At 48.6% G+C, this 25,618-nt stretch overlaps 1 protein-coding gene across 1 annotated transcript in view; it reads right to left on the bottom strand.

The window, feature by feature from the left end:
- myo10 (myosin X) overlaps positions 1 to 25,618 on the bottom strand; it is a 93,362-nt gene that overhangs the window by 57,907 nt on the left and 9,837 nt on the right. The window contains exons 2-3 of the mRNA XM_049011494.1: positions 16,583 to 16,681; positions 5,895 to 6,053 (exon numbers count right to left, since the gene is read on the bottom strand). Coding sequence (XP_048867451.1) covers positions 5,895 to 6,053; positions 16,583 to 16,681 — 258 coding nt within the window. The remainder of the gene's footprint in view (positions 1 to 5,894; positions 6,054 to 16,582; positions 16,682 to 25,618) is intronic.

A 25,618-nucleotide genomic window follows, 5' to 3' on the forward strand; every position in this document is an offset into this window, starting at 1 on the left:
AACATATGTAAGCCATTATCTACACGAGGGGGCCCAATTAAAGTTGGAAGAGTGGGGGTGGGTGGCGGGGGGGGGGGGGGGGGGGGGGGGCACGTCAAGCCGGTGATTGATTCAGCGCAGGCATTAATGCTTCAGCCACTCACCATAGCACCTGCCTAGGGGGCTTTAAAAAACTCAAGAAAACTCAAAAACAGCCCTTCGTTGCGGCTGTCACTTGGTGGGCAGCTGGGGTTCGTGTGTAGGGGACTATGTTGAAATCAGATTTTATACTAGTACTTAATTCCTGACAGGTCTGAGACTGCTGTTTATTAACCCTGTTTTGGCTCCCTGAGATACCTGAGGGTCCTGTTGATTCAAGGTGGGGGTGATGGGCTGGACTAAAACCAAATATTTGCTCTTTGTTTGACTTGCTTAGCTGCCATTGGTATATGAAGGCATTTGAATGGCAGTTGAAACAACATTTACATACCAAATGATACCACAAGCTGGTTTTGGCAAAACGTAATAGAATATGTTGGACGTGAGAACCAAAAAACGAACGCACAACCAGTACATATAATAAGCGAAAACACCATGTGAGCTACGTTTCATGGTCAATGTTGGCGACAAATTTGGAAAATTATTCCTACCCTTCTCAAAGATGACCCTACAGAAGGGATACCAACGCAAAAGACCACATTTGCTTGATGGACTAGGGAGGTTTCAAGTATCCACATCCTGTTTACAGAGGTTCTCGGTGAGCAAATAAGTGTTGGTTGCCATACACTCTACTTAGCCCATAATTATCATCATTACAAAATTACAAAAATTACCATTTGCTCATCACTTATCGGCCAATTTCCCCACATCAATAGGATCGAGGGTAGGTGAAGACATCCAAACATGCTTCTGCTTTCTGAGAAGCGGAAAAAATAACAAACAAACAATTATGGGCATTTTAAGCCAAAGTTCCTCCCTTCACAACTCCTCTTGAACAGGAGGTCTTCCACCATGTCAGGATATGCCGACATTCCATCAAATCCTGTCTCAGAGCTACAGTCAAGGAAGACGAGGCCATGAGCCTCTACATTCCACCTGTGGAGTGTATGGAATGGGAATTTTCACATAAACAACCTCCGTCTGCCTTGCCAAAGGTCCCTTTGATTTGGCACAAGCCCTCCGTCTCAACTCAGCAGGGTCTCTGCCAAAGGCATCCGTTCCAAGTTACGTCACCTAGCCTCTCCCGGGCCTTTTGTGTCCACTGACATTGATATTCAGTTCCTCGCCTTGTGACAGCTAATTGAAAGTAACCCAACTGCTCTACCAAGCACCTCCCACATTCCAGAGGCCACCTGGGATACCTCAGTACCAGTGAGGGCTACCGATCAAAATAAAAATGCCCTCCTATCTGACTCAGTTCAAATGCTAAGACCCAAGAGAACATTCCAGCTCTTCCTGCCTTGGCGTGACCTGCCAGCAATGACAACAAGAGTCTCTGGACAGAATCCATTGGGAACCCATGCTGAGCAACGTTACTTCTCAGAGGCTACCCACGGGTCCTGCTGGTCCTCTGGCCAAACACGGACACCCGATACCTTGAAAAGTATCCCCTGGGCAAGAAGCTTCAGCAACAAGCCTTCTTCCTTTGACCAGCCATCAAAATACCACATCTGGATCCAATCAGGCATCTGGATTTCAGCCATCCCGAGAGCTTCTTATCCAAATACAGGTCACGGATGTCAGCCGGCAGCTGCGACTCAGCACCCAACAGGAATGCATGGGGGGTCCCCTCTACGTTTCCACAAGGGGTCAGACAGGTGAGGTAGTGGCTTCCACTTGATTCGTCCCATTCAGAAGTTTGAAATCCACTTTAAATGCGTGCCGCTGTAATGGCAACCCTCCTGCCATTTTCACGATGCTGATATGAACGCATTTAAAAATGTGCAGAGAGAAAGTTCAGCTTTTATCAGGTACCATTTTATTGGCTCATGGCTTTCTGTAATGGAAAACCCATATGCGACTTGTAAAAACATACAAAATGGCTACCTTAACGGTATAGTATGAAGCAGATATCTGATCCTGACTCAGCTACTGAAGGAATCCACGCACCGCCTCATTAAGAGATCTGTGGCCCAGGTCGCGTCCCCAATGCGCCGGTCTGGCGGAGGAGCTACACGGGACTCCGCCATCCCAGTTGCATTCTGTTCCACGTTAATGTCCATGATCCTTGACATCTGGCTGGAGACTCGGGGAGCACTCGGCTCCTGACACGAGGGAGGCAGTACCCTGCCCGATCAGAGGGGGAGCTCCTGAGCAACCAGTGAAAATGCAAAGGCGACAGTTGTGCCAGGAGACAGACTGGTGCTGTCTGGCCATCACGGGCGGCACACGGGCGTGGCCAGCCGGCAGCTGCACTTCCAGCTGTTCCAGGCCGAGCCTCAAGGGTTTAGGGGCCAGACGATTCAGCTTTGGCACCCTGTGACAACTGCTTGATGCCATTTAAGCCGACACCATGCCCTCCATACGGAAAGGAGGTGCAAGGGGTGGGGTGGGAAGCAGACATGCCTTAGGATCTGCTATCGCTTTAGAAAACCAGGAAAACTTGTCAGGCACCAGGGTTTGTCTTTGCTCCCTGTCATACAGGCACAATAAAGTCCGCGGAACAAGAAAAAATGTAAATTATAGAGGCCCCCTGCTTCCTGAATGCTCTCCGGCGTATCCCCGGCGCATGGAGAGGAGGCCAGCGAGGAGCTACGCGTGCTTCGGAGTCGGGAAGCGGCCGCGTCGGCGGAACGGAGCCGCGGACACAGATGGTTCCAATCAAGGCGCTGATGCTGCGAGAGCAAAAGGCTGCATTCTCAATTTAACTCGGGCGGGGGGGGCACAATCTTCCCAGGCTTGTACCGGGCTGCACGGTACTCACACTCATGCACTGAAAATTTCTGCACAGCGTAGGGCTCCACAGCCTGCTGCAATTTACATACTGGGGAGAAAGTGACAGACATCGGTCTTTGGGTCCCATCAAGCTTTCGTCACCCGGTCTCTCTTCATGGTGTGACGTTCAGCACGAAAGGCCTCGGACACAACAGCCGTGTTACTCATGTTTACTTCACTTATTATAGAGTGGAGTCTTTACCGATGCAGTTAAACTTTAATAACGAAAATTTACCACATTCTCCACAATAAGAGAGACGCACGTGTGTGTGTGTGTGAGAGAGAGAGAGAGAGAGGAAGGGAGATCAGAACGGAACGTCAACAGAAACGGAACAAACCGCAGCCAGAATCTGACCGCAAACGCTGCTGCCAATTGCTTAAAAAATACAAAACAAGAATGTGCGACTTCAACAAAAGGACCAAAAACCTTGAAGTAAATACCTCAAAGAAATCATGTCATACGCCAAGAAAAGCACAGCTGAACACCAAGTCAAACGCAGCTATAATACATATATTACGGCATGCAGCATCTAGCAAACATGTCTTGAGTAAGCCCCAAGAATGCCTTGTCGAGAAACGGACACTGGCGCAGTCTTGAAACCGGCATCAGAAAACATTTAGGAGAAGCCTTTGGAGCAGCGAACACCTTTTCTCGATGACTGGGAAGCCCTCCAAAGGGTTTCTGATGGCTACAAAAGGAACATTTTATAGCCAGCATGTCGCCTGTAAACCAACCTGCAAACAAAGGAGCCATTCTGTCCAGGGCTGTGGTGGTAACACGCTCAGCAACTTTGGAGCAGACCCTATCCCTCTATTATAATCATGTTTGACGGCTTCCATATGGCAATAATCACCTAATCAATTTGTCATCCCGGCCACTACCATTTTTTTTTTTTGGGGGGAGGGTGGGACACCAAGTAAACACAGGTGGAATAAGTCATCAAGATATGTATACAAAAACAAAAACATTTTTTTCCCCCTGCTTCATTCAGCAGGAAAAAAAGGGAAAGAAAATTAAGTATGAGGGAGACGAGGATGTTTTTAAATTCGAAGAGCTCTTCACTTTAGCATACCGGGTATAAGCTACAAAGTGTGCTTGTGTTTTTTGTAGAAATCCATCCAATCCAGTGGGAGCATGCGACAGGAAGGCAGGCTGCGGGGAAACGCAGACTTTTCTCAGTTCCTGGACGGCAGAAAGAGCAGCGGTGAATTTTAATGAGCCTTATGCCGGTGAAAACAGTTGTGGCCAGATTTGTGGATTCCAGGCCCGGTTCGCGAATGGAAGGAGGCCGGGTGTCACCGTCCAAGCTTGTCCAAGCTAGCCTTTGACGTCACGGTGACAACCGGCCTCCTCCCATTCGCGATCCGGGCCGGAAGTCAGAACAATGAGTCTTTCACACTGCCGTCACGCACGTTAATGCCGGTTCTGGTTCCACTGTCCAGTCTGCTTCTCTGAAGGCAAAGGAGAACTAGAGAGGAACCAATGAGAACCAAACAGTGACACCCTTTAGCGTGTTGTTTACTGCCACCCCCCCCCACCGCGACCGATGGCTCTCCCCCAGGCCGAAGGCTACCTCCGTTTGTTAATCCGCCTCCAAGCCGCAGATCCAGAGCTTCCCCAGCGGGTGGGGGGTGGGGGTTATATTTCTTTTGGCTTTAAAACAACAGGCACATTGAAGAGACGCACACGTCGCCGAGATTAAGAAATGAACTTGAGCAAAAATAGAAAGCGCTAAAAATCGAGCTTCCTTATTCACTTTGGCTGGTTTTTTTACCCTGCCCCCCCCTTTCATCACCAGGCCAGCTGTACGGTAGGCCACCTCCTTCAACACTTCAAGTTGAGAAGCGGGGGACAGTCAGGGGAAACAGAGGGGGGTCAACCGCAAATGTACCACGGCAGAACAGGCTTGGGCCACAGAGCAGGCTCAGCCCTACATACCTGCATCAGTAACAGGGCGAGGAACCGCGGTACGAACACATTAACCTGGTCGCTGTCCTACAACCTCAAATACCCAACAAGAGAAGCCTTGCGACTTCTCAGAATTCCCAGTTCAGCATGCCGTTTGTTGTGTATATTCCCCTGGTCTGGAAATGTCTAATCCAATAATGCCGATTGATGAATGGTGATCACATTACTCAATGTGAAGGTTGTTTAATGAAAAAAAGCCTGCAGAACAGGTCAGCTGTTATAATCCATTTGAATGTAAACCTTGATTTAGAGATGTTAGGAAGCGATTTATGGGGAAAGCATAACATAAATTAAATAGAGAAAAAAACAAGCCTAGATTCAGTCAAATATGACACTAGTTTTAAAGATCACTGCACTGTTCAGTTATTCAGAGAGTAGTTCTCTCATGCATAGGCCTCACCAAACGGCTTATAACCATGGCATCTAAAAGCTTTCTTTTACAGTCACAATTGTATTGGTCTGAACATTGCTGCTTAATACATGTATGTCTCCGCCGCAAGGAAAAGCCAGTCAGAACTTGCATGACAATCTTTGGCCTTTTTGAAAATGTATCCCACCTCAAAAAAAAAGAATCAAACGAAATGAGGACTTACGTGGTGCTTTGAGGTAAACTGATGAATGAAACGCAAATTAAAAAATTTTGATCCCAAAACATCACTAGAACAGACCCCCTTATCATGAGATTCCCCGGTGGAACTTCCTGTAGGAGTTGAAGAGGTTGCGTGTTCTGCGCTTGGCATAAAATACGCAAACCAGCACGGTACAAGCACTGAGGATATAAGCCCTCGTCTCTCAGGATTTTGCCGGCATCTGTCGTCACCCGACCAACTTTGACAAGATCTCATCTCTCGTGGCTCTTTGACATGTTTTGGTCTCGGCCTTATCTCTCAACTGGCCTCGAGTTTCATCATGTTCACCTGTCCACAACACCAGCCTGGAGAAACCCAGGACCCCAGCTCTGGTCATGCGTGATACCTCCTGAGGAACGCCTTTGACATGTGACGTGACTCACGTAGATCTTGTCCTGCTGGTAGCGGAGGTACAGGTTGTGCATGATGGCGCCGTCATGGAGATCTCCCAGTGCTGCCATGTCCTCAACCCCATTGATGCTGCTTGGATGCATGGCGTGCACCTTCTGCCTGGTCAGGGTACTCTGCTTGTAGGTGAACACCTGGTGTGGAGAACAGTGAGCCATGAGTACAATGCGGGCGCATGCCGGTAAACATGCTGCATACACCTGGATGCTCAATATACACATCCACAGATTGTTCTGGAAACCTCACAGCTGATTTACTACGATTAACTTGGTTTGACAGCCACTGAGATGGTACCCAGAAATATATTATAACAAGGAGGTTCATGAAAGGTTCATAAAAGGATAGCAACGGGAGTCCGATTAAAACGTGAGCCAGGAAAACGATGTTAAACAAGTTAAATATAATAAATCCAGGAAGACTCCATGGTTTTAGCTGCAGCAGCACAGGAATGGCTGTGCAAAAGGTAAACAGTTTTCTCTGGCCCGGAATGTGTTGTACCTGGACGATGGGGCCAGGGTGTGAGGCCCCCATTAGAACATTTAACTGGGAAGCTGGGTGAAGACAGGATGCTGTAAACACAGTAAAATGGTCTGTCAGGGGTTTAAATGACTCATCTGGGGGAGCCTGGAAAACCTGCCACTCTTAAAACCGTCTGCCGTTTGTCAGAAGTTATGAGAAGTGAATGTCATTTGCAGAAAAAGGCAGATTCAGAGACATGAGGGAAGGTTCTGGGAATGCTGTACGATATCTGGGAGACCCTGAGAAATCTCTTTAAAATGGTTGAATGTCAATCCAATTTTAACAGTGACGATATATGGAGCTTTTTGTTTTTGTCTCTAACTGAAAGGTTTCGTCTTGACTTTTCGGATTAATTCACCATTTCGAGTGAAGACTACTTTGTTCGAATGCTTCCCATCTGTCATGTTTTAACCTTCTTGTTTCAAAATAAGCAAAACCGGCACGCTAACGGAGCTGTAAATATTAAGGAGACAGTGTTTTCCCTCTCCTGCCCATGTTGGCCCGCCACAGGCTGCTAATCAGTTTGGTCTGATCTGACTCAGGCCTAAACAAAAGGTCGGCTGACGCAGCAGTTAAAGTCATCAGCTCCTGGGGCAAATTATTTTCAGCTGAAATACCCTTAGTATGCTGTGTTACTCTGAATGCAGCGTGAAACACAAAGAACACATCCCTCCGTGCGCTTATCCTGTGTAGGGATGACAGTGAACCTGAAACCTATCGAAGGGAGGCACAGGATTTTCTGGACAGGATGGAAGTCCATGGTAAACACACACACACACACACACACACACACACACACACACACACACACACACACACATATTCTGGGCAATTCAGAGACACCAGAAAAATTCTACATTCAAGTCTTGGAAAATTTTGAATTGGCCACTTATATCCCATTTTCCCTTAAAAACCTTTCAAAAGCATAAGGCTGTACCAACTGGGGAGCTAGAGTGGGGGGAGAACCCAGCCATCTCAGCCGTGGATGCCAGAATGACCTGGTCCATCACGTCCGAGCAGCTACATTTGACTGTAAAAGCAAGAGCCGGAAGGAGACGCAGCAAATCCTGGTGCTGTGGGGTCGTCCGGCAGGAGATCCACCACTCACACGATTGAAGGCAAGTCGCCAAACTCGGTGGCGGCACAGTCTCGGCACGGAAAGTTAGTCGCGGTGGCGAGCGGACCGTGTGTCAGGAAAGAAGAATTACACACCAACACCCCCACAAAAAACACACACACCAGCCCGCCTGGAGGGGAAAAACAGGGAGAATGTGATGTGCGTGTGGTTGGAAAGAGGCCGTGACCCAGCCCAAGGCCTCCTCCGTCGGAATGCAGCCTGATGGGAAATGGATGATCTCGGGGATCATCTCCACACCCCAACCCCACCCCTATCCTCTGGCAGCGACTCACAGGCCTTATGCAGCCCGCTGACGTCCAAGGGGCCCTCGGTGAGAGCCACAACAAAGCAACACTACCAGTGATTTACAGTGTGATGTGACCCACCATCCCGGCGAATGGAGAGCGGTGGATCAGAGTGTGGCGTTTCCCCGGCACACATGCTTACATCAGACTGACCACAGCACTCAAGCTAAGCTAACGCCTCCCATCTTGATATCTGCCGGACCTCGAACAGCCTCTCTATCTGAATACCGAGACCACGATGCCTCCCCCTTGCGTTCTACCCATTTGTGTCTTTTCATCATAACGCTGCATAGGAGCGCTATCTGAACACTCTTTTGTTTTATTCACTCAGCAGACTTTTATCAAAAGCGACGTGTATATTTGATAAAGAAGGGTCAAACAGTCCCTGGTGAATTCACTCTGCCGACCCTGGGATTTGAACCGGTCACCTTCCGATGACAGACACCAACTCACCGAGCTGCACACGCACAGGGACATTATCTGTCCTTCGTTTACTGTTCAACCTTAAGTCCCATCCCTGGGGTCCCTATCCACCATTACCCAACACGCAATCATGAATGAGCCCCACCGGTCCATCTTCAGGTAGAACATTTCAAAGGTCAAGATACTAATTACACAGTTGGTTGGTTGGCGGTAGAGTCAGAGGTTCGAAGCCAAGTGTTGGGACAGAAACTCAATCTTAGCAGAGGCAATTCAGTTTTGGTCAATTAGTCAGCCGCCTCTATCTTCACACAGGACATTATGGGGGAAATTGTGGCTACATCTTAACGATACATTGTCCCTTTGGCTGGGGAGCTGATAGAAGAGCCTGGAACCCTGGAAAAAAAAACCATCGCGACTGGAGATTTTTATACGCAGCCATAAAAACCAGCCATAAAACCGAATGAGTCAAATCTTCAGAAGACGTTATCGGCTGAACTCACAGTGAAAACGTCTCACATTGCCACAAAATCCAAGAAAACCATGAATTTTTGTTCAAGGTCAAACCCCCACAAAATTACAACCAAAAAAAAGAAGATCCTTTCTGATTGTTTTGCTAGGCTGACAATTACACTGGTTTTCTTCTTCAGGAGCAGAAGATGTTCGTAATCCAAGAACAGGGAGGCTGGATCTTGCAAGGAACCGCAAAGTGCCACATGGCGTCAGAGAGAGAGAGAGAGAGCGGACAGAAATGTCACACGTGGCGACCACGGAAATGCAGTCGCGATCGGGCTGTTTGAAACATCTGATGAGGGGGGTCCTTTGTTAAAAAGTATTCTGTATGAATGCAATGGGAGGGGGGGTATTTAATAATTTCAATCGGTAAGAAAAGCCCCCCCACAATAACGGCAGACGTAAGGTCCCTTGGGACGCTTCCAGGGCAAACCCCATAAAGGCCGACTCTGTGGCGTAAGTCGCTGGCCTGCGTCATCCCTCAGAGACCCCCTTTGTCATGGGGGGTCTCATTCCCAACATTCCAGCACAACAACAAGGCTGGGACCATCCCTCCAGGGACCCCGGACATGCTCTCGCTGTCCCCGGCAATGTCCCACAGGGGCGGAGCAGATTCACCCAAGCACGACACACCAACCACACTCTGTTTACAGGCAACAGGTCTCCGGGTGCCCCCCCCCCCAATACCCCGGAGACACTTTCGCTGGATATCAACACACAGCAGGCTCCAGGTCCCTACACTCTCACACCCCCACCTACCCGATCCTTCATAAAAAACCATTTGCTGGGGTTTTCGTCGGCACCATTGCCCAGACTGGACAGAAACCCGATGGAACAGGCCCCCTTCGCAATGGCCCAGACAAACGTAGCCGTGCATCACGGCGAATAATATTTAGCACATAAGTATGGCGGTGGGATGACACATCCATCCTGCCCTCACTTTCCTTTTTGCGAAACAAAAAACATACGGGACAAGAAGAGCTCCTCTCGGAGACCGGCGGCCTTTGAGAACTAATCTGGAAATCACACTTCACACAACAAGCCAAGCCTGACCCTCAGGCAGAAACGTCTATCCGCTTCACTGAAACTCAGCTTCAGCCGAACTATTGTACTCTTCCTCTCAAAAGGCATAAATCACTGTTTTCCAATCCAGTCCTCTGGGACCTGCAGACAGTCCACATTTTTGCTCCTACCGGGAGCTGGCAGGGAGCAAAAATGTGAACTGTCCGTAGGTCCCCGAGGACCGGGTTGGGAGACATTGGCGTAAATAATTCCTACTTTAATATCACACCGTGATTTGATTACATGTTAAAAAACAAAGTGAAGAGTGTAAAAGTAAAACAGGCACCAAATACAGCCAAAACAAACAAAAATGATCAGTACAGGGTTGGTTGTGTACTCATAAGTCAATGCATTTTTCATAATACTCCGGTACATTTCTGAATATAATCCAGTAATAGCACGCGGACTCTTTAGTGGAACTAAATCCAGTATTACACAGAAACAGAACCAGCGGTCCCTGTTCCCATTCTTCGGGTACGATGCTATCTCCCCCAGGAAATCCTGACCAGCTGGGCCTCTGTTGGAGGGCTTGTTTGGGTGCACATTTGATACAGAAAGCTCAAGTGTTCTGTATTTTAAATTTCTCTCTGTAGCAGATGCTTACAGCTTTATATGGTTACTGCACTGCATTGCAGTGGTTTGGCCAAAGAAACACTGCCCTCGAGGTCGGTACACTTCGCCCATATGACTGCGACACGGCAGCCAAACATCGCTTACGCTTCCAAAACTGGAGGCAAACTGTGGCCTAGGGTACGACAAAAATACAAACTGAAAAAATAAGCGCGACACAAACGACTTGTTGGATATTCAATCTCCGCGTGACCCTCTTTGGGGTTGTGACTTCATCCTTCTGGACACCCCGATATGAAAAGGCATACTCTGACTGGGCCAATGAAAACAGACTAAGAGCCCGGCCAATCACAAAGCAGCAGGAGGGCATTTTTCCATTGACTTTTTTGCATGACAGTCAGTCGCTGATAGGAAAACCGGCATTTGGACGGTCTGAACGGGCCAATGCTTCGTGCTGGGATAGGGCCTTTGAACTGAGTTCTTTAAGAAATAAATGATCGTTTGGGAGCTCAGACCATTGCTGTGTGCCATAAATAGACACTTTATGAGCACTGTGAAAGGGCTCCATTAGTGACCAATTTAAGGTAGCTATTGAGTCAGGGCCCTACACTCCTTTCAGCTATGTCTTCCACCCTCTGTAGACCTTTGAATCCACTATTAGGGCTGCTTAAAACCTACAGATTTGGCACTTAATGCCCTGTGCCATGTGTTCCTGAAGCCATCTTTTGAAAAACGTTCAAAAGCTCAGCAGCTGCCCGGTCTACACCCTCGAGGTAGGATGGATCAAAGTCGATCTGTCGTCACGTGAAGAATGGCATTTTATAACTCGATACCGAGCAGCTTACAGAACAAAACGGCGGCGCCTCTTCCGCTTGTTCAGACCCGGCGTGGCACAACGGAACTCCGAAGGCACCTGGGGCGGCAGAAAAGACTTTCTCCTTGGTTGTTTGCGTTCGAGCCCTTTGAGGTGGCATGGCTACACAGCAGCGTCTAATTAGGCAAACGGGCTTCTGCCTTAAATTTCAGACACTGCAGAGAAGATGCAAGAGAGGACGGCATAGCTGGGGTTAGCGAAAGCAAATGCAGTGACAACTGAGTTGTTTATGAAAGATAAGGGGCTTCCTTATGGGGGCGGAGTCAACAGCCCAGTTTTAAAAGGGGGGGCTTTTGCAGATCCAGGACGGAATTAAACTTCAAATGCAGCAGGCTTTACCAAAGCTGTGGTCTTCAACAAGGAAACTGCTGTCTGCGTCCACAAGCTTCAGTAAACCCACTGGCTGCGGTTCTACTTTAAATGCTGGAAGATGAGGATTCATCGCTGCGACTTGATTACATACTACAAAGCAAGGAACACTAAGCTCGCAAACAGTTTGAGAACAAGGACAGGAGTGATAAGCCAGAACAATCCGGCACTAAATGCTAAACATTATGAGATAACTACAGGTTCGAGCAATAGCATTTTGCTTTTCATTTACCCGGAAACCACCCATAACAACTGATTAATTACTTAAAAACTTAAATTTCCTAGATGTGACTTAATGTGGTTTTGAATACTTAGACTGACACATCCATAAGAACATAATCCTTCAACGTACTGAAACAGCATTTAGATAATTTATCTAATTTATATTTAAGTTATATAATTTTAAAAAATATGTAATTATATATGTAAATATTTTAAATATGTATTGGGAATTAATGCGGGCTTGTTTATGCCTGAATGCTGGAAAAAAAACATTTAGCTATTTTTTTCTTCTGCTTATAACTGACGTCCTTTGAACGGACTTGTCTGAAGGCCCGGATACCTTTTTGCCAGAAAGTTCCACCACATCAGCTCCTCTCCTCTGCCAGTCTCAGATGTGGGTAACCCTAACGAGTTTCCTGATTACCAAAATGATATCCGCTGAGATGCGACAGATATACAGACGAGACATAAACGCGGGGACTGGCCGCACTGGGGATTTCAACCCCAGAACAGACTGGCCGCACTGGGGATTTCAACCCCAGAACAGACGCTGGCAGAGAATCTTTCTCTGAATGCCACACTTATGAGGGCAGGAGACAAGAAGGGATCGACGCTGCGAAGGCCATAATTACAAGGCTGGATGGTGTGGGGGAGGCCTTGGGAGTGGCCTTCCTCCCCATCTACCACGTAAAAAAAAAGAGAGAGAGAGAGAGAGAGAGAAGCTTGAGGCGAATCCTGAATCACATTTTAATTCTGGAAAGTTTTAAAGCCATTTAACTGTTTACTAGCTTTCCACACGACTCCCCACCACTGCACCCCCAGAGAGCTCCCTCTACTGCTGGAGCAGATTCAGTGACACTGCCCCAAAAAGCCCCCGGAGACACCGAAATCATCATCATCAAAAACTTCTGCCCAAACAGCAACTGTGCATTACCAAATTACAGGTGCCCTGTCCTGCCACTGTCCCAGGTGCCTTTTCTATTTAATATCTATTCAGACGCCGTGGTTCCTCTGTTAGGGGTTTGAAACTGGATCGGGGGGGGGGGCTAAAAGACCCATCAATACCTCTGGCCCTTGACACGCTGGCCAAATGGCAAAGGCCAGTCCCTGGCCCCCCAGCGAATACAAGCACTCTGAAAGACACACACACCCTGTATGGAGACCGGACTCTTGCGATGGCCACACAAAGGCGCACGGCATCCTGCTGCCAGGTACTGCGCTCCTCACCTTACAGCCTCACTCCCCCCCACCCCCATGTCCCTCCATGTCTCCGTCTCCTCTTACACTTATACCTGACAACTACACTCTGTTTTCAGGTCCTGAAAAGACAGCAACAGCCCATTTCCACTGGGGACAATGACCTGGTGGTCACTGCGAAGCCATAGAATCAGGAGGTGGGGGCAGTTGCCTGGGGTCCAGGGTGGAGGCGGAGCTCGCGGACACCCCCAACACTTGCAGGCCGTCCACCCCCTGCTGGATTCGGGGGGGCTGGCTGCCGGATCCGGGGGAGGGACAGAGCTTATGAAGCCCCCCCAACACTCGCTGGCCATCTACCCCCCACCCAGGAGGTGGGGGCCGGCTGCCGGATCCGGGGGGGGAGTGATGCTCACGGACGCCCACACTCGCCGGCCATCTACCCGTTGCCGGGCCCTGGAGGGATTTTCACAAAAAGGCCGGCAGACGGAGGCTAATGCCTCAGCCGGGGCAAGAGGGACAGACAGGTTAATCCCGGGGCTGCAGGCACGGCCAAGCTCCACGTCGCCGCCCTTCGGGGGGGGGTCACCACGAGCCCCTGAGCGCACACACCACATGAGGATTATCCCACCGAAACCCCAGAGGCCCCCCCAGGAGAAGCATTCAGGGGCGCAGGAGCGGAAGCTGGATTTGAATCCCCAACCCTGGAGATCAGTGCCCCTCCCACCGAGTAGAGAGATTACATATAGGTGTTAACACCCTTCCAATCAAGATGTATCTCTGGGCCTGTACGTTAGCCAGTCGAACCCTGATCCCGCCTCTTTCAGCCCAAACATACGGTGAGCAGCTTCCCGTCCGTGTGCCGGCTGGCTGTCTCACATTTCATTTAGTTACAGAAATGCAAAAAAGCCACAAGAAAGGGACTCGCATTTTCTCCCTCCGCTGCTTCCATGAAATATTTGTTTCTCTCCCCCCAAAGGAAATTTCACAACTCCTTCTCATCCCACCCCCCCGGCTTCTTCCTCGCGTGTCCGCCAATCACGTGGAAGGACGTCAACCTCAAGGCTGCAGATGGTTACGATGATAACAATTTATATCCCTGTTGCTATTTATGACCGTAAACAAACATTCGCTTGCATGAAAACGCTCCTGCATTCGTTCAGAAGCCCACTAGAGTCCATTTAAGTTCTTAAAGGTTCTACCTTTTTTGGATGGCAAACTTTACATCATTCCTTTAAAAAGGAGGCATCTGGGGAACTCTCCATGCATATATTTTCAGCAGCTTACAGTGGCTCAGTCTTCAGTACCTTTATGGGAGCCGCTCTCAGCTTGACATGAACGGGCCGTTTGCGTCCAGAAAAGCAATGAATCCACAAATCCATCGTTAAAATGCAAGGTCAAAAAACAGGACAGTGACATGAGCAGTTCAGTGACCTGACGGCTCAAGCTGTCCCCTTCCCTGTCCTTTTGCCCACCGGCAGAAATATCTAGTAATAAGTCAGGGACACAACCTTCGCCCAGCAACAGTAACCATAGCGATCACGTCAGCCGCATTGCCATATGCCAGGACGCGGTTCCCTACATCAGACTTTGTAAAAAAAAAAAAAAGCTGTAATATGTAGTTTCAAAATTTGTTATTTAAGTGAATCCAGAAGACACACATCTTGGATTTTATTAAACGGTTTTTAATGCATGGGCTCTGCTTACAGTTCCAGAATGCTGTAGTAAAAATCACAGTGTGCTTGTTCCAGAATACCTAATTGCCTTCAGACCTGGCCAGACATAAATTTAAAACCAGATGCCAGAGCCTGTACACTTTATCCAGTGTAAATGCCAGCTCCCAGTGGCCACTGCCTGTGCGGTCAGCAGAAAGTGCTATAGACGAAAAAACAGTCTGTGTGACATTAAAAAGCCGCCCTGCTTGCTAGGTGCTGCGACACGATAAAATGTCTGACCCCATTCTTTTGGTTTTGCCCCAGAAAGACGTATATAGCTAATATTGGAGCAGTGGTCACCAACTACCAGACAATCTCACGGTCAGCCAATTCCCCCCTCCCCCACCACGCGTAAAAGGAGGGTTTGGGTTCCTTCTTCGTCAGTGTCAACCGGGGGGGGGGGGGGGCTCCCATGAAGACTGGGCTTGAGTTTCCCAAAGGATGCTGGGTTTGGGCCCCAGCATGGCAGGGGTTCGAAAGCCATGGCATGAGGACCAGAGGTGGTGATATAAAGACCCCTAATGAGAATCCTGCATTTCTGGATGTATTTTATTATTATTTTCTTATTTAAAACTGATTCTTTAAAAACAAAATGGTGCTTATTGTTATGTTAATTTTAATTAGGTTATTTTAAAGTGTAAAGCAAACTCTGTGGTTAAAACAGTGTTCTATAAATAAAGATTGATTGATTGATTGATTGATTGATTAATTGATTGATTGATTGACTGATTGACTGAAGGTCAACCAAACTTCATTATGGTCCGATTTGTTCGGAGGGCACGTTACACCATGGCTTTGTGTTCAGATACGATTTGGCCTCCAAGGAAAAATAATGAAGAAATGTAACGACGCAGCATAATGACGTCCTCTGCTCATGTGCTCTTCCCGCCGTAAACGGACATCCGGAATGCGGAGCCCGACCAGAGGCGTTACAGCTGATGACAGCTGGTGAGAAGGGTTCTGCAGACTGGTGGCTTCCAAGACGTCAGACTAATCGGCCCCATCCGTGCTTCTACTGGCAAGCAGGCGATGCTGCAGATCATTCTGAGATGTTCCCTCACACAGCGATGGACCCGACTGTCCGTATAATACATATGCTACTGGAAAGTTCTGGAAATACTACTGGGACCAGACTCATATATGGCGTCACTGAACACTGTAATCAGTAGCTGTCGTAGTATATAGACTGAACGTGTGCTCTATTGTTGGGCTTATATACACATAGTAAATCATCTGTTAAATCTAAATCTAACTGTCCTGCCCCGATCGTCCGCTCCTTCCGTGTGGCCACGCCCCCTCGTTAACCCCGTGTGGATTCCCCATGTTTACCAGCTGTTTCTGATCGTTGTCATTAGTCCAATGTTTTTAGTCCACGTTCTTTCCCCAGTCCGGTCATTGTAGTGTTTTGACGTTTGCTGTCCTGTCTGCCTCTCCGAATGTCCATTAAACCCCTCATTCCCGACTCCTCGTTTTCCTCGCCTGCTTCCCTGGTCCGTGCTCCGCACGGTCATGACAGTGAACACTGACGGAGCTTAAAATCCCCACAAATCTCTACGACTGACGACACAGAAGCTGCTTTGAGCTGTAACGTGCTCATCAGAGATAAGAGAAGTTGATTGTACTGATGGTGGTAAATATGGTAATAATTGTTGTCGGCTTTAGCCAGATTATCTTCCATAGCATCTCTGATTCCCATTGGGTGTCTGCTGGAATAAACCATATGCTATTGAGGGGTGGGGGAAAGGCTTGATATTATTACAGTAAATGAAGAGGCTATCCTTACCTGGCCGTAGTCAGTGGTAAACACAGCCACGCCCCCTGAGCAGGATGACACTGTGCTGGGCAGGAACTGCTCATCTTCACGCAACCAAACACGTGCCCCCTGTTCGAAAAAAAAAGCACAACGTCAGAAAGATGCTGTGGTCTTTCCCATCCTTCGCCTTCTGCTGGTTGTGGCGGAAAGACAGAATCTAAGTAGAAAAACAGCAAAATGTAATTTGAGCGAAGGTTGTAAACCTATAAGGGCAGATGGCGGCAGTTCTCACGGATCCATGCCCATTTTTAGGGAAGGTGGTTTATGATCCCTGACTTAAGCCCTGCATTTGTGTTCACGGACCACTGGGACGGCGCTTCTGCTACGTTCTCACGTTTCACACTTATCTGATATCTGAATGTAGGGTTACGGCAGTAACCGCAGCTCAGCACCGGCAGATAAAGGCAAGTTCATAGTGGGCCGACCGTACGCGACCTTATGTGCCAACTGAACCGTTTTCAGGAAACCCTGATGGGGGTGGGATCTCACACGGTGACCGGTATTATCTATGGTTAAATCCCACAATGCATGGAGTGAAGGGGGTTACCGTCACGCAGTAGCGGTAAACAGGAATGATGAGCAGGGGAGCTTTGCATGTCCAGCCATGACCCCCCCCCGCCGAATAGCAATCTTTGTAGCATCACAGAAAGGCCTTCCGTTAGGTGCCCCCCAGAGGTGCTGGTTTTCAGCCTGAGCGAAAAACCAGCCCGCCTCCCCAGAGACCCCCCCCCCACAAAGAAGAACGCAGAACTCAAACCCCTTAAAGACAAAACCACATGTGCTGCAGCCAGCCAAGACCACAGACCGGCGACCCCAAACAGCTGAGCCGTGGATCAGGCCGGTTTGACTGGGCGAGCGGATGGAAGTGAGAGGGGGGGGGGGGGTTAGGGGGAGAGAGAGAGAGAGATGACAGGGAAGAGGTTCTCCTTAAAGGAGGCCCTTGATATCAGCCTCACACTCAGGGGGGTGGTACATTGTACAGAATGAAAAATGTACCATTTAAAGAAGCTGGATGTTAGTCCAGAAGAGATAAATCCCAGCCAGGGAGGAAGTTCATGAAGGTGACAGACACTTCCAGAACCTCACTATCTATTCACATCCTCTGAAAACACCCAGGGCTAAGTTCCACAGGGAGGAAAGACCTTTTTATGCCGCTCTCTCGCATAGCGGGACGTGTTTATTTCAGAAGTAACTGAAGACGCTTAACATTCTCTCTCTAACCACACAGGGATCATTCATTCGTCCTTCTGTCCCAGTTTCCCTCATGGGAGACAAGCGTGACGAACCTCTGGTGGCCGAGGACAGCGTCCCAAGCAGGACGACACCGTCACGTCCGCAAGGCCAAATCCACGACGTCACATGTAAGAGGTAAGACAGCTTCACGTTCAACATGCTGAGCTCCTGCCAGGCGTTAAGGCCTGAGTCTGTCCACGGAACAACTGTGCCTGTGTCAATCACAGATAGAGACAGGTTTCCGGATGGATGGATGGATGAATTGATATATACTGAGTCATGAGAGTCACAGTACAATTAGATGCAACTAACCAGTTGCCCCTCTCACAGGTTGTACGTAACTGTCTGAATATGAACTGGGATGAATCCAACGGCACTGTTTGAGTTCTCCTACATCACACACAGTTGGCTTTGTTTTGCCGGATGGAAACTAATTAACATTAATCTCGGGGTTTAAACAATTCCCTCCAACACATGATCTTTCCAGAAACATCCATAAATACACCCTGTTAGGGGGGACCTAATTGGCTGGCTACTCAGCCGTCCTCCGTTGCGTGCACTGTGTTCCGGTAAAGACCCACCTCCCATCAGGACTGATTATCCAAGGAGAGAACACTCACAGCCCCCGGGGCATCCTGCCAGCTAGAAACCGGGCCCAGCGAGCGATTAACGGGCTGCAGCACAGGGGAAATGCTACAATTATTTTTTAAGGTAGGGGGCATAAGAGTGGCTATAACCAATGTGGCCAACCAATGACATGTTGTGACTCAGTGATTGACAGAGGAGGCAGCCAATCAGTTTTCAGCTGGAACCTGATGCACGTTTGGTCCCACCCCTTGGACAGCAGGAGATTAAGTCTAAGGATGTTACTCTGAGAGAAAACGTGATGACGTGGGGATGAATCGGCTGGGTCGCTCCTGCCGGAGGAGGCCCCCTGTCTCGCTCTGACAGCTGTTTGTTCAGAAGCGTGCACCGTTAAATGACAGCCTTTATGCCCCGCCATTAAAAGGCATTAGCAGCTCTTTTCTCCACAGCGGTCGTGTGTCGGCCCCCCCGGTTCCCTCCACCCACATCTGATTCGGAAAGCGACCCTCCACCCACCGTGCCCCTAATCCTCAGCCCCCCCCCCCCCCCCCTCAGATCTGAGCGTGACACCAGCACCTGCAAGCTCTTGCTGTTCAGCTGCCTGCCACAGAGCCAGCTGCTGTGATGCCTGCATGCCGCAGCCCTAATGCGACTCAGTAGTGGATTAGGACTTTGTGGAAGGTTATTGGTTCAAATCCCATTTTTTCACCTCTGGACCCCTGACCAAGGCCCGGAACCCCAAATGCTTCAAGACCTGGCTGCACTCTGCTTTTTCAAAAATGTACGCCTCTTTGTATAATAGCATGAGCTTCATAAATTACATTTTTGTGCCTCCACAAGCACATTTGGACCTGATCCATCACAGGTGGGGCCAAGGAAACATCCCCCTCCCAGTTCAACAACCAGTTCCTCACACCTTTGGCTTCCCTGGGGGGTGTTGCATACTCCCTCTTGGTCCACCGTGCGTGGGGTACAGCACCCGCACACTTACGGTACACAAACCACCAGCTGCCCTCAGCTGTAAATCCTCACTTCCTGCCCCCAACAAGGGAGTCTCTGTCCTCCTGTGTGCAGCTGGCCCACTGCGCTCGCTCACGGGGAACAAACTGCTCACTGAAGGGGCGACAGCATTCACACTGGAGGTGCACGCTGCTGCCAGTGGGGGCAGCCTGCCCGTGTGACTGGCGCATGCCAAACGGGGGAGTCTGTAACGCTTCGTCTTCGCCTCACCTGTGTTGCAATTGGCCAGCGGGCGCTACGTTTACGGCAGGACCTATGCTGGGGTTGTGAGCTTGAGTCTCACCTGGAGCAATGTACCTAACATACTGGGCCGGAAGACCAGAGCACAACAAGGCTGGCATTATACTAACATGATGGTTGTGGGTTCGAATCCCAAAGAGCAAGCATACATTGTAACCCTTCCTTCCATTGTAAGACGCCTCGGATAAAATCATCAGAGGAGTGAATGTGTTTAGCTGGGGGGGGGGGGGGTGGTTTAGCTCCACTGCAGAGCAAGATCCCAGCGAACTGGAGTCAATCAGTGGCTCTTTACCAGACCTTCCTTCCTGTTTATTAGTGTCCCTTCCAACAGACAGGACATCCTGGATTTCACAAAGCGTCAATAAATGCTGGTCTTTCGCGCCTTCGAAAAAGTGACCCACAAAACACAACTTTCCACATCCTTCCTTGCACATTACGGTCTGAAAAATACAACCTCAACGCTCAAAAATTTTTAAAGGAAAAAAATATGCTAAATGCTGTTTTTCTGCAGCGTAAACATGATAGGAGTCAGACTACTGAGGGTTCTGCGCCATTTCTGGAAAGATTCCCGAAAAAATGTGGTGCATAATTAGATTGATTTGGTTTTGGCGACCAGTATGATGTACGTTCACAGGGCCCACAGTCTCCACCAGCCCTCTTTCCACTGGGTCACCCTGAACCCATTTCCTTTCCATGTTCCTGATGAGCATCTAAGCTGAACAGATTTACCTCAGTCTGCCTGCACGGGCCGTGCACTTTCAGCATCTACAGTGGGTCACTGCAAATGGCAGCCTGTTGATATCACAGACTCACCAAGAATCTAATATTATCACTCCAGTCCCTCCCCCCCCCCCCCCACACACACACACACACTATAGCAAAATAACACGGGCCCCCCACGTATCAGAAAGTCCAAACAGAAATCCATTAGTAGCTGCACCCCTGCCATTTAGGCACAGATGTCCAGCAGTGTTCGGGTAGATTAAGCTGTTTAATCATTGACTTTTGTGGGAGAAGGACCAACAGTCCCCCCCCCCCCCCCCCCCACCACCAACCAATCCCATAATCCGTATGGATCCAGAGGGAGATATACATTAGGAAAACTAAACAAATAGGCCTATCCGGCTTCAGGATAAGAGAGTTCACACACACAGGCTGCAGTCGGCAGCATGCCGGACGCTAACGGATCTTAGCGGTTCCCTCGTCCTTTTACATTTGCTCTCTTTTGCGTTTTCTTACATGTCAGGAGGCCGGCTCTGCTCGTCGTGCGAGAGCCCTAACAAATGAGGGATATTCCAAAGCCAGTGGGTCCCCAAAGGCCTGCTTTACACACGTCCAAGCCCGGAAACCACAGCTGCGCAGAGACGCTTCATTCTGAAAATATTCCTCAGCAGAAACAAAAAAACAACAAAAAAAAAAACAGGAGAGGGGAAAAAAGAAGAAAATCCAAATGTGGGGAAAAGAGAATGTCTACGAAAGGGAAAACGGAGACAATTAATGCAGGCAGCCTCATTTGGGACGACATCCGGAAGCCTGCAGCCTGCTGTCCTCGATCCGGTACCATCCCCAGATACGAAACAGGCTTTTGCCCAACGGACGCAAACGATGCCCCCGCTTGGGCGGACCGGGACGGTTCCGGTGAACCAGCCCTTCGTTCACAAGCAGGCAGGCTAAGGGCAGCATATGAGCATATTCTAACCAACAGCATTTCCTGTGCCCCCCCCCGCCTTGACACAAAGAGATACTCAGGCCCACAGCACTAAAAAGAACCGATAAAGTACTTTTAGGCCTCCGGCCGGCCTGACCCGGAACATTACTGCGGTGCCGAGAGTGAGGATGATGTACAGAAGAAATCAGAGCAGGCATGTACATCCTGACACGGAGCCACTCCTGCAGCATTGCAGAGTACCGCAGTCGTGCTAAAGCACTCAGAAAGGTTGTTTATAACACGCAAACTATCAGGCCTATGCTAAGCCCAACTGAGAGCCCATGTCTGCTCTTAGCGCTAGTTGAACGGTGTCTGGAGTTTGTCAGCTGGTTAAACTTCAGGTGGACGTTGTCATTTTTAAACGGTTGCAGTCATGGGTTGTAAATTAATGATGTACTGTTACAGACTAAAACAGATGTTTTTTTTTACTTTTTCTGGTGTGAATATAGGGCTGAGGCACATAGATACACATGACATACAAAATAAAATTCATGAATCAGAAATGAGAATTCTTAAGGAAGATCAAAATGGTGGATCGCCAATTAAATTACCAAAGCTGAAACTGTGATCAGTAACATGTACAGGCTTAGATAATTTATACGGTTCATTTATAGCACTGTACAGTTCAGAAAACCACACTATCAACTCATTCAAAGCTAACGCTTTCTAATATCTGTAAAAGTAGCATTACAGTCTCCTATCGACCAGTGAGAAGGTAAACTCCAGTTTAACTTTGCAGTGTAAGGCGGATAACTGGTTCCAGTGACTGCAACATTTAAGGCCGACAAGCCAGTGGACCAGGGACGGATTACGGACCGGGCCAGCGGGGCCACTGCCCAGGGGCCCTTGTGGTGCAGGGGGTCCATGGGGCCCCTAGCCCAAAACAATTTGCAACGCTTATCAACAATGTATTTTCGTTTGTCTATTTTAGAGGGCCTACATTCTTTGATCCTCTGCCTACAAGGGCCCCTGACCCTATAGGGAGGGCGTTTGAATTGTGGTGGTTGTGGTGCTGGTGCTGGTGGTGGTGGTGGGGGGGCCCTCGCGAACGTTTTGCCCAGGGGCCACACAACCCATAATCCGTCCCTGCAGTGGACAGAAGCGCTTCAGTGACCCGTGGTGACCCGTGGTCTGACTCAGACTGACGTGGGCCGCTTGTCTGGAAATAAACCTTCTTAACTCCAAACAGGCGCTGAGGAGACAAGATCCATAACTTCGTCATATTACCGAGTGATTAAAGTGTGGGGAGGATAATGATGAATCTGATTGGTTAAGGTGGATGTGAGGCCGTCTCTCATTGGGCAGCATGGCAGTGTTTGATGTGCCAGTATAAACAGACACAAATAAGAGTAAAACGGTAAAACTTCAAACGCTCTCCTCCACAAACCCACAAATCTATCGCCACATAAAGATTCTGGCGGGATTAAGCAAAGCTACATGTGTTTCGGCTGCGGGAGGAAAAACTGTAAAAATGAGCAGAGAACATGCAAACTGCACATAAACACGGTGCAGAATCCAGACCCACAAGGCAGCAGGCGCCCCCCCCCAGCTTTTCTCTAATTAGATACAAACTCGAATAAAAAGCTCATGACTGCGAGGTCTCCCGTAATTCGTAACTTGGCAGACACCTGTGACTCTGCAATAAACTCATAAACAGAAAAGCGATACGCTAATTGCCTGTAATAATTTAATACGCCTTTTATACAGGCCCAGGGACTGTATGAGGGCACGCGTACCTGTGACACACTGGTACCAGTGGGGGGGCGTCACTGGGGCAGTAGTGAGAGACGCACCCAGACGTCGTCAAACGAGATGAGGACTGGAAGCTACGCTGGGCAGCGTCAAAGAAAGCCAGCAGCGTGCCGCTTTTGGACGACCTTAATGGGGCTCCTCGAAAGGGCAATCAGGAACCACAGACCCTGGGGGGGGGGTGACCTAAGTGGCCAGGCCCCGAGGACCGTGTCCGTCTCCAAAACACCAAAGGCTTGTCTGCGGCCTGGCCTCGCTTAGAAAACAGACCCCACACTGTGTGGAGTCATGGAATGGGGAAGAGGGGGGGGAGCATGCAGACAAAGGGGGCAGGAATGCCTCGGAGCAGTGGGATCAGTGTGACGAGGGGCAAAACCGGACCCACGGGGTAAAAATGAGCCCATTGTTGGGCCACGTGAACCAGCAGCAAATGCCGACTCAGCCAAGGTTTTCGGAAAACATGGAATACAAATCGTACGCACATTATATTATATATATATATATATATATATATATATATATATATATATATATATATATATATATATATATATATAAATGTGTAAAAAGCGGCAGAAAAGCCACCTCAGGGGTCAAAATCAATAAGGTTTATTTCACACTGGCTGAAAAAATAAGTTTTGGGGATTGTATGTTCTGTGCATGCTGACTGCCATGGAGAAATAACAGCTGAATCACTGTCCACTTGTGACGTTGTCAGCGACGCACACATTTCTCATATAAGGTGCATGTGAAGGTTATTTAAAAGAATAACAGCAACAGAAAAGAGAAACACATAAGGAATGAAGTCCGGAGCGACTGACCTCGGTCCATTACCAGGTCGCAGCAATGGATTCTCCAGCAGGGGGGCTAATAGAAAGCGTGTTATAATGGCCCCCCAACCCAGACCAATCCAATTAGCTTCTGAATACTCAGGGGCCCTAAGAATCGTCCTGATGCCCCCCCCCCTTCATAGCCCCCCTGCTTTTCAGGTTGCTTATGCCTCATTTCCACCAACACTGAATCGGAGCTGGTGCTGGGCGCTTTCCCAGTCTGAACTGGTTCCGTGCGTTTTCACTGCAAAAAAAATGGCCCCAGGCCAGAAGAAAATGGCTCCAGCACCAGCACCACAGAAAGGAATTCAGCACCGCAACGTCAGCTAAAGCGGGACTGGCCATAATGTACAAACCTTCCGTATACCTGGAAAATTCGATCCATAACCGATTACTCTAATGTCTCCGGGGCCGGTAGTGAAACAACTAGCCAGCTAATTAGTGGAATAACGTTACATCGTTTTCTTATGCCATGAAAAATGAAAGATGGATCTGCTGGCCAGATTTAACCATAAAGTAAAAGTATGCCGCAGGTCGAATAAATTAAATTTTGGTGTGTGAATGGCAAAGAGATCACGAGGCTCACAGCAAAGTTTTTGACAGACACTTTTATTGCGCGATACTTAAAAGGACAGCGGGAAATCAGCGAGTGAGAATAAACTTAGACCCAGACAGGGGAGCCATTACGTTACGATACAGGCGACAGAGACAGACTCATACCCTGAAAATAATGAGCCTTAAAGGATAATTTTTTTTGTTTGGCAGCTTATAAAGATAAAACAGATCAAGAAAAATCCAAAAACCAGGATTCGTATGAACATTTACTTTACTCTCATTTCTGCTTGTGTTCATTTTTGAAACTGGTAGAAACATGGGCAGGTTCTCAACAGGCACCAAGCCAGTTTCAAACCAGGCCAAACCAGAACCAGGCCAAACAAGGTATTGAAAATCACCAGCAAAATCAGACAGGGCCGGGCCCCACATCAACCATCATCATCAACCAGAGGTAAAACCCAAGATATTCCGAGCTTGATTCCCTTCCCCAGTAAATGCCAAAGTGAAACTCGTGCTCTAATACGGAAGTGATCCGTGCCTCACGTCCAACGGTTAACACTAGATTGCAGAATGGATTGGCTTCATGGGAAACCGGAGACAAAGGTCTACAGGCTGGCAGGAGGTCTGAACTCTACATTTCCCCTCTCGTTCATCATTCCTGTCACCATATAATTGGAACCAACCCAAAACCGAAGACGATCCGGGAAAGACTTTGGCAGGTGTGAGCAGGTGACCTGAAGAGCAAATCGCCGGATTTGCCATCGACAGTGTGAAAAAAAAACATGGACCGCCAACATAATCACATTCCTTCTCTTGCCAAAAGTCGAAGGACAGATCCAAAGGCGACTGAGTAAGGACAACAAATCACGAAATAGCACCTTAAACATTTAACCTCTCATTATTAACCCAGGTCTGACAGGTGCAGGAAGATAAGGCCTCCATTATCTTTCGAGTGGCTCCGCCCCCTCCGTTTTGGAAAAAAAAAACACAATCACTTCAGCAAGTTTTGACCGACTTTAATTCTGTAACCCAGATATACTTAGATCCTGCGTCATGCACCCCAAGCTTGCCTCAAAAAGACCCCCT

This window comes from Brienomyrus brachyistius, chromosome 4 (genome assembly GCF_023856365.1).
Source record: "Brienomyrus brachyistius isolate T26 chromosome 4, BBRACH_0.4, whole genome shotgun sequence".
In the NCBI taxonomy this organism is placed as follows: Eukaryota; Metazoa; Chordata; class Actinopteri; order Osteoglossiformes; family Mormyridae; genus Brienomyrus; species Brienomyrus brachyistius.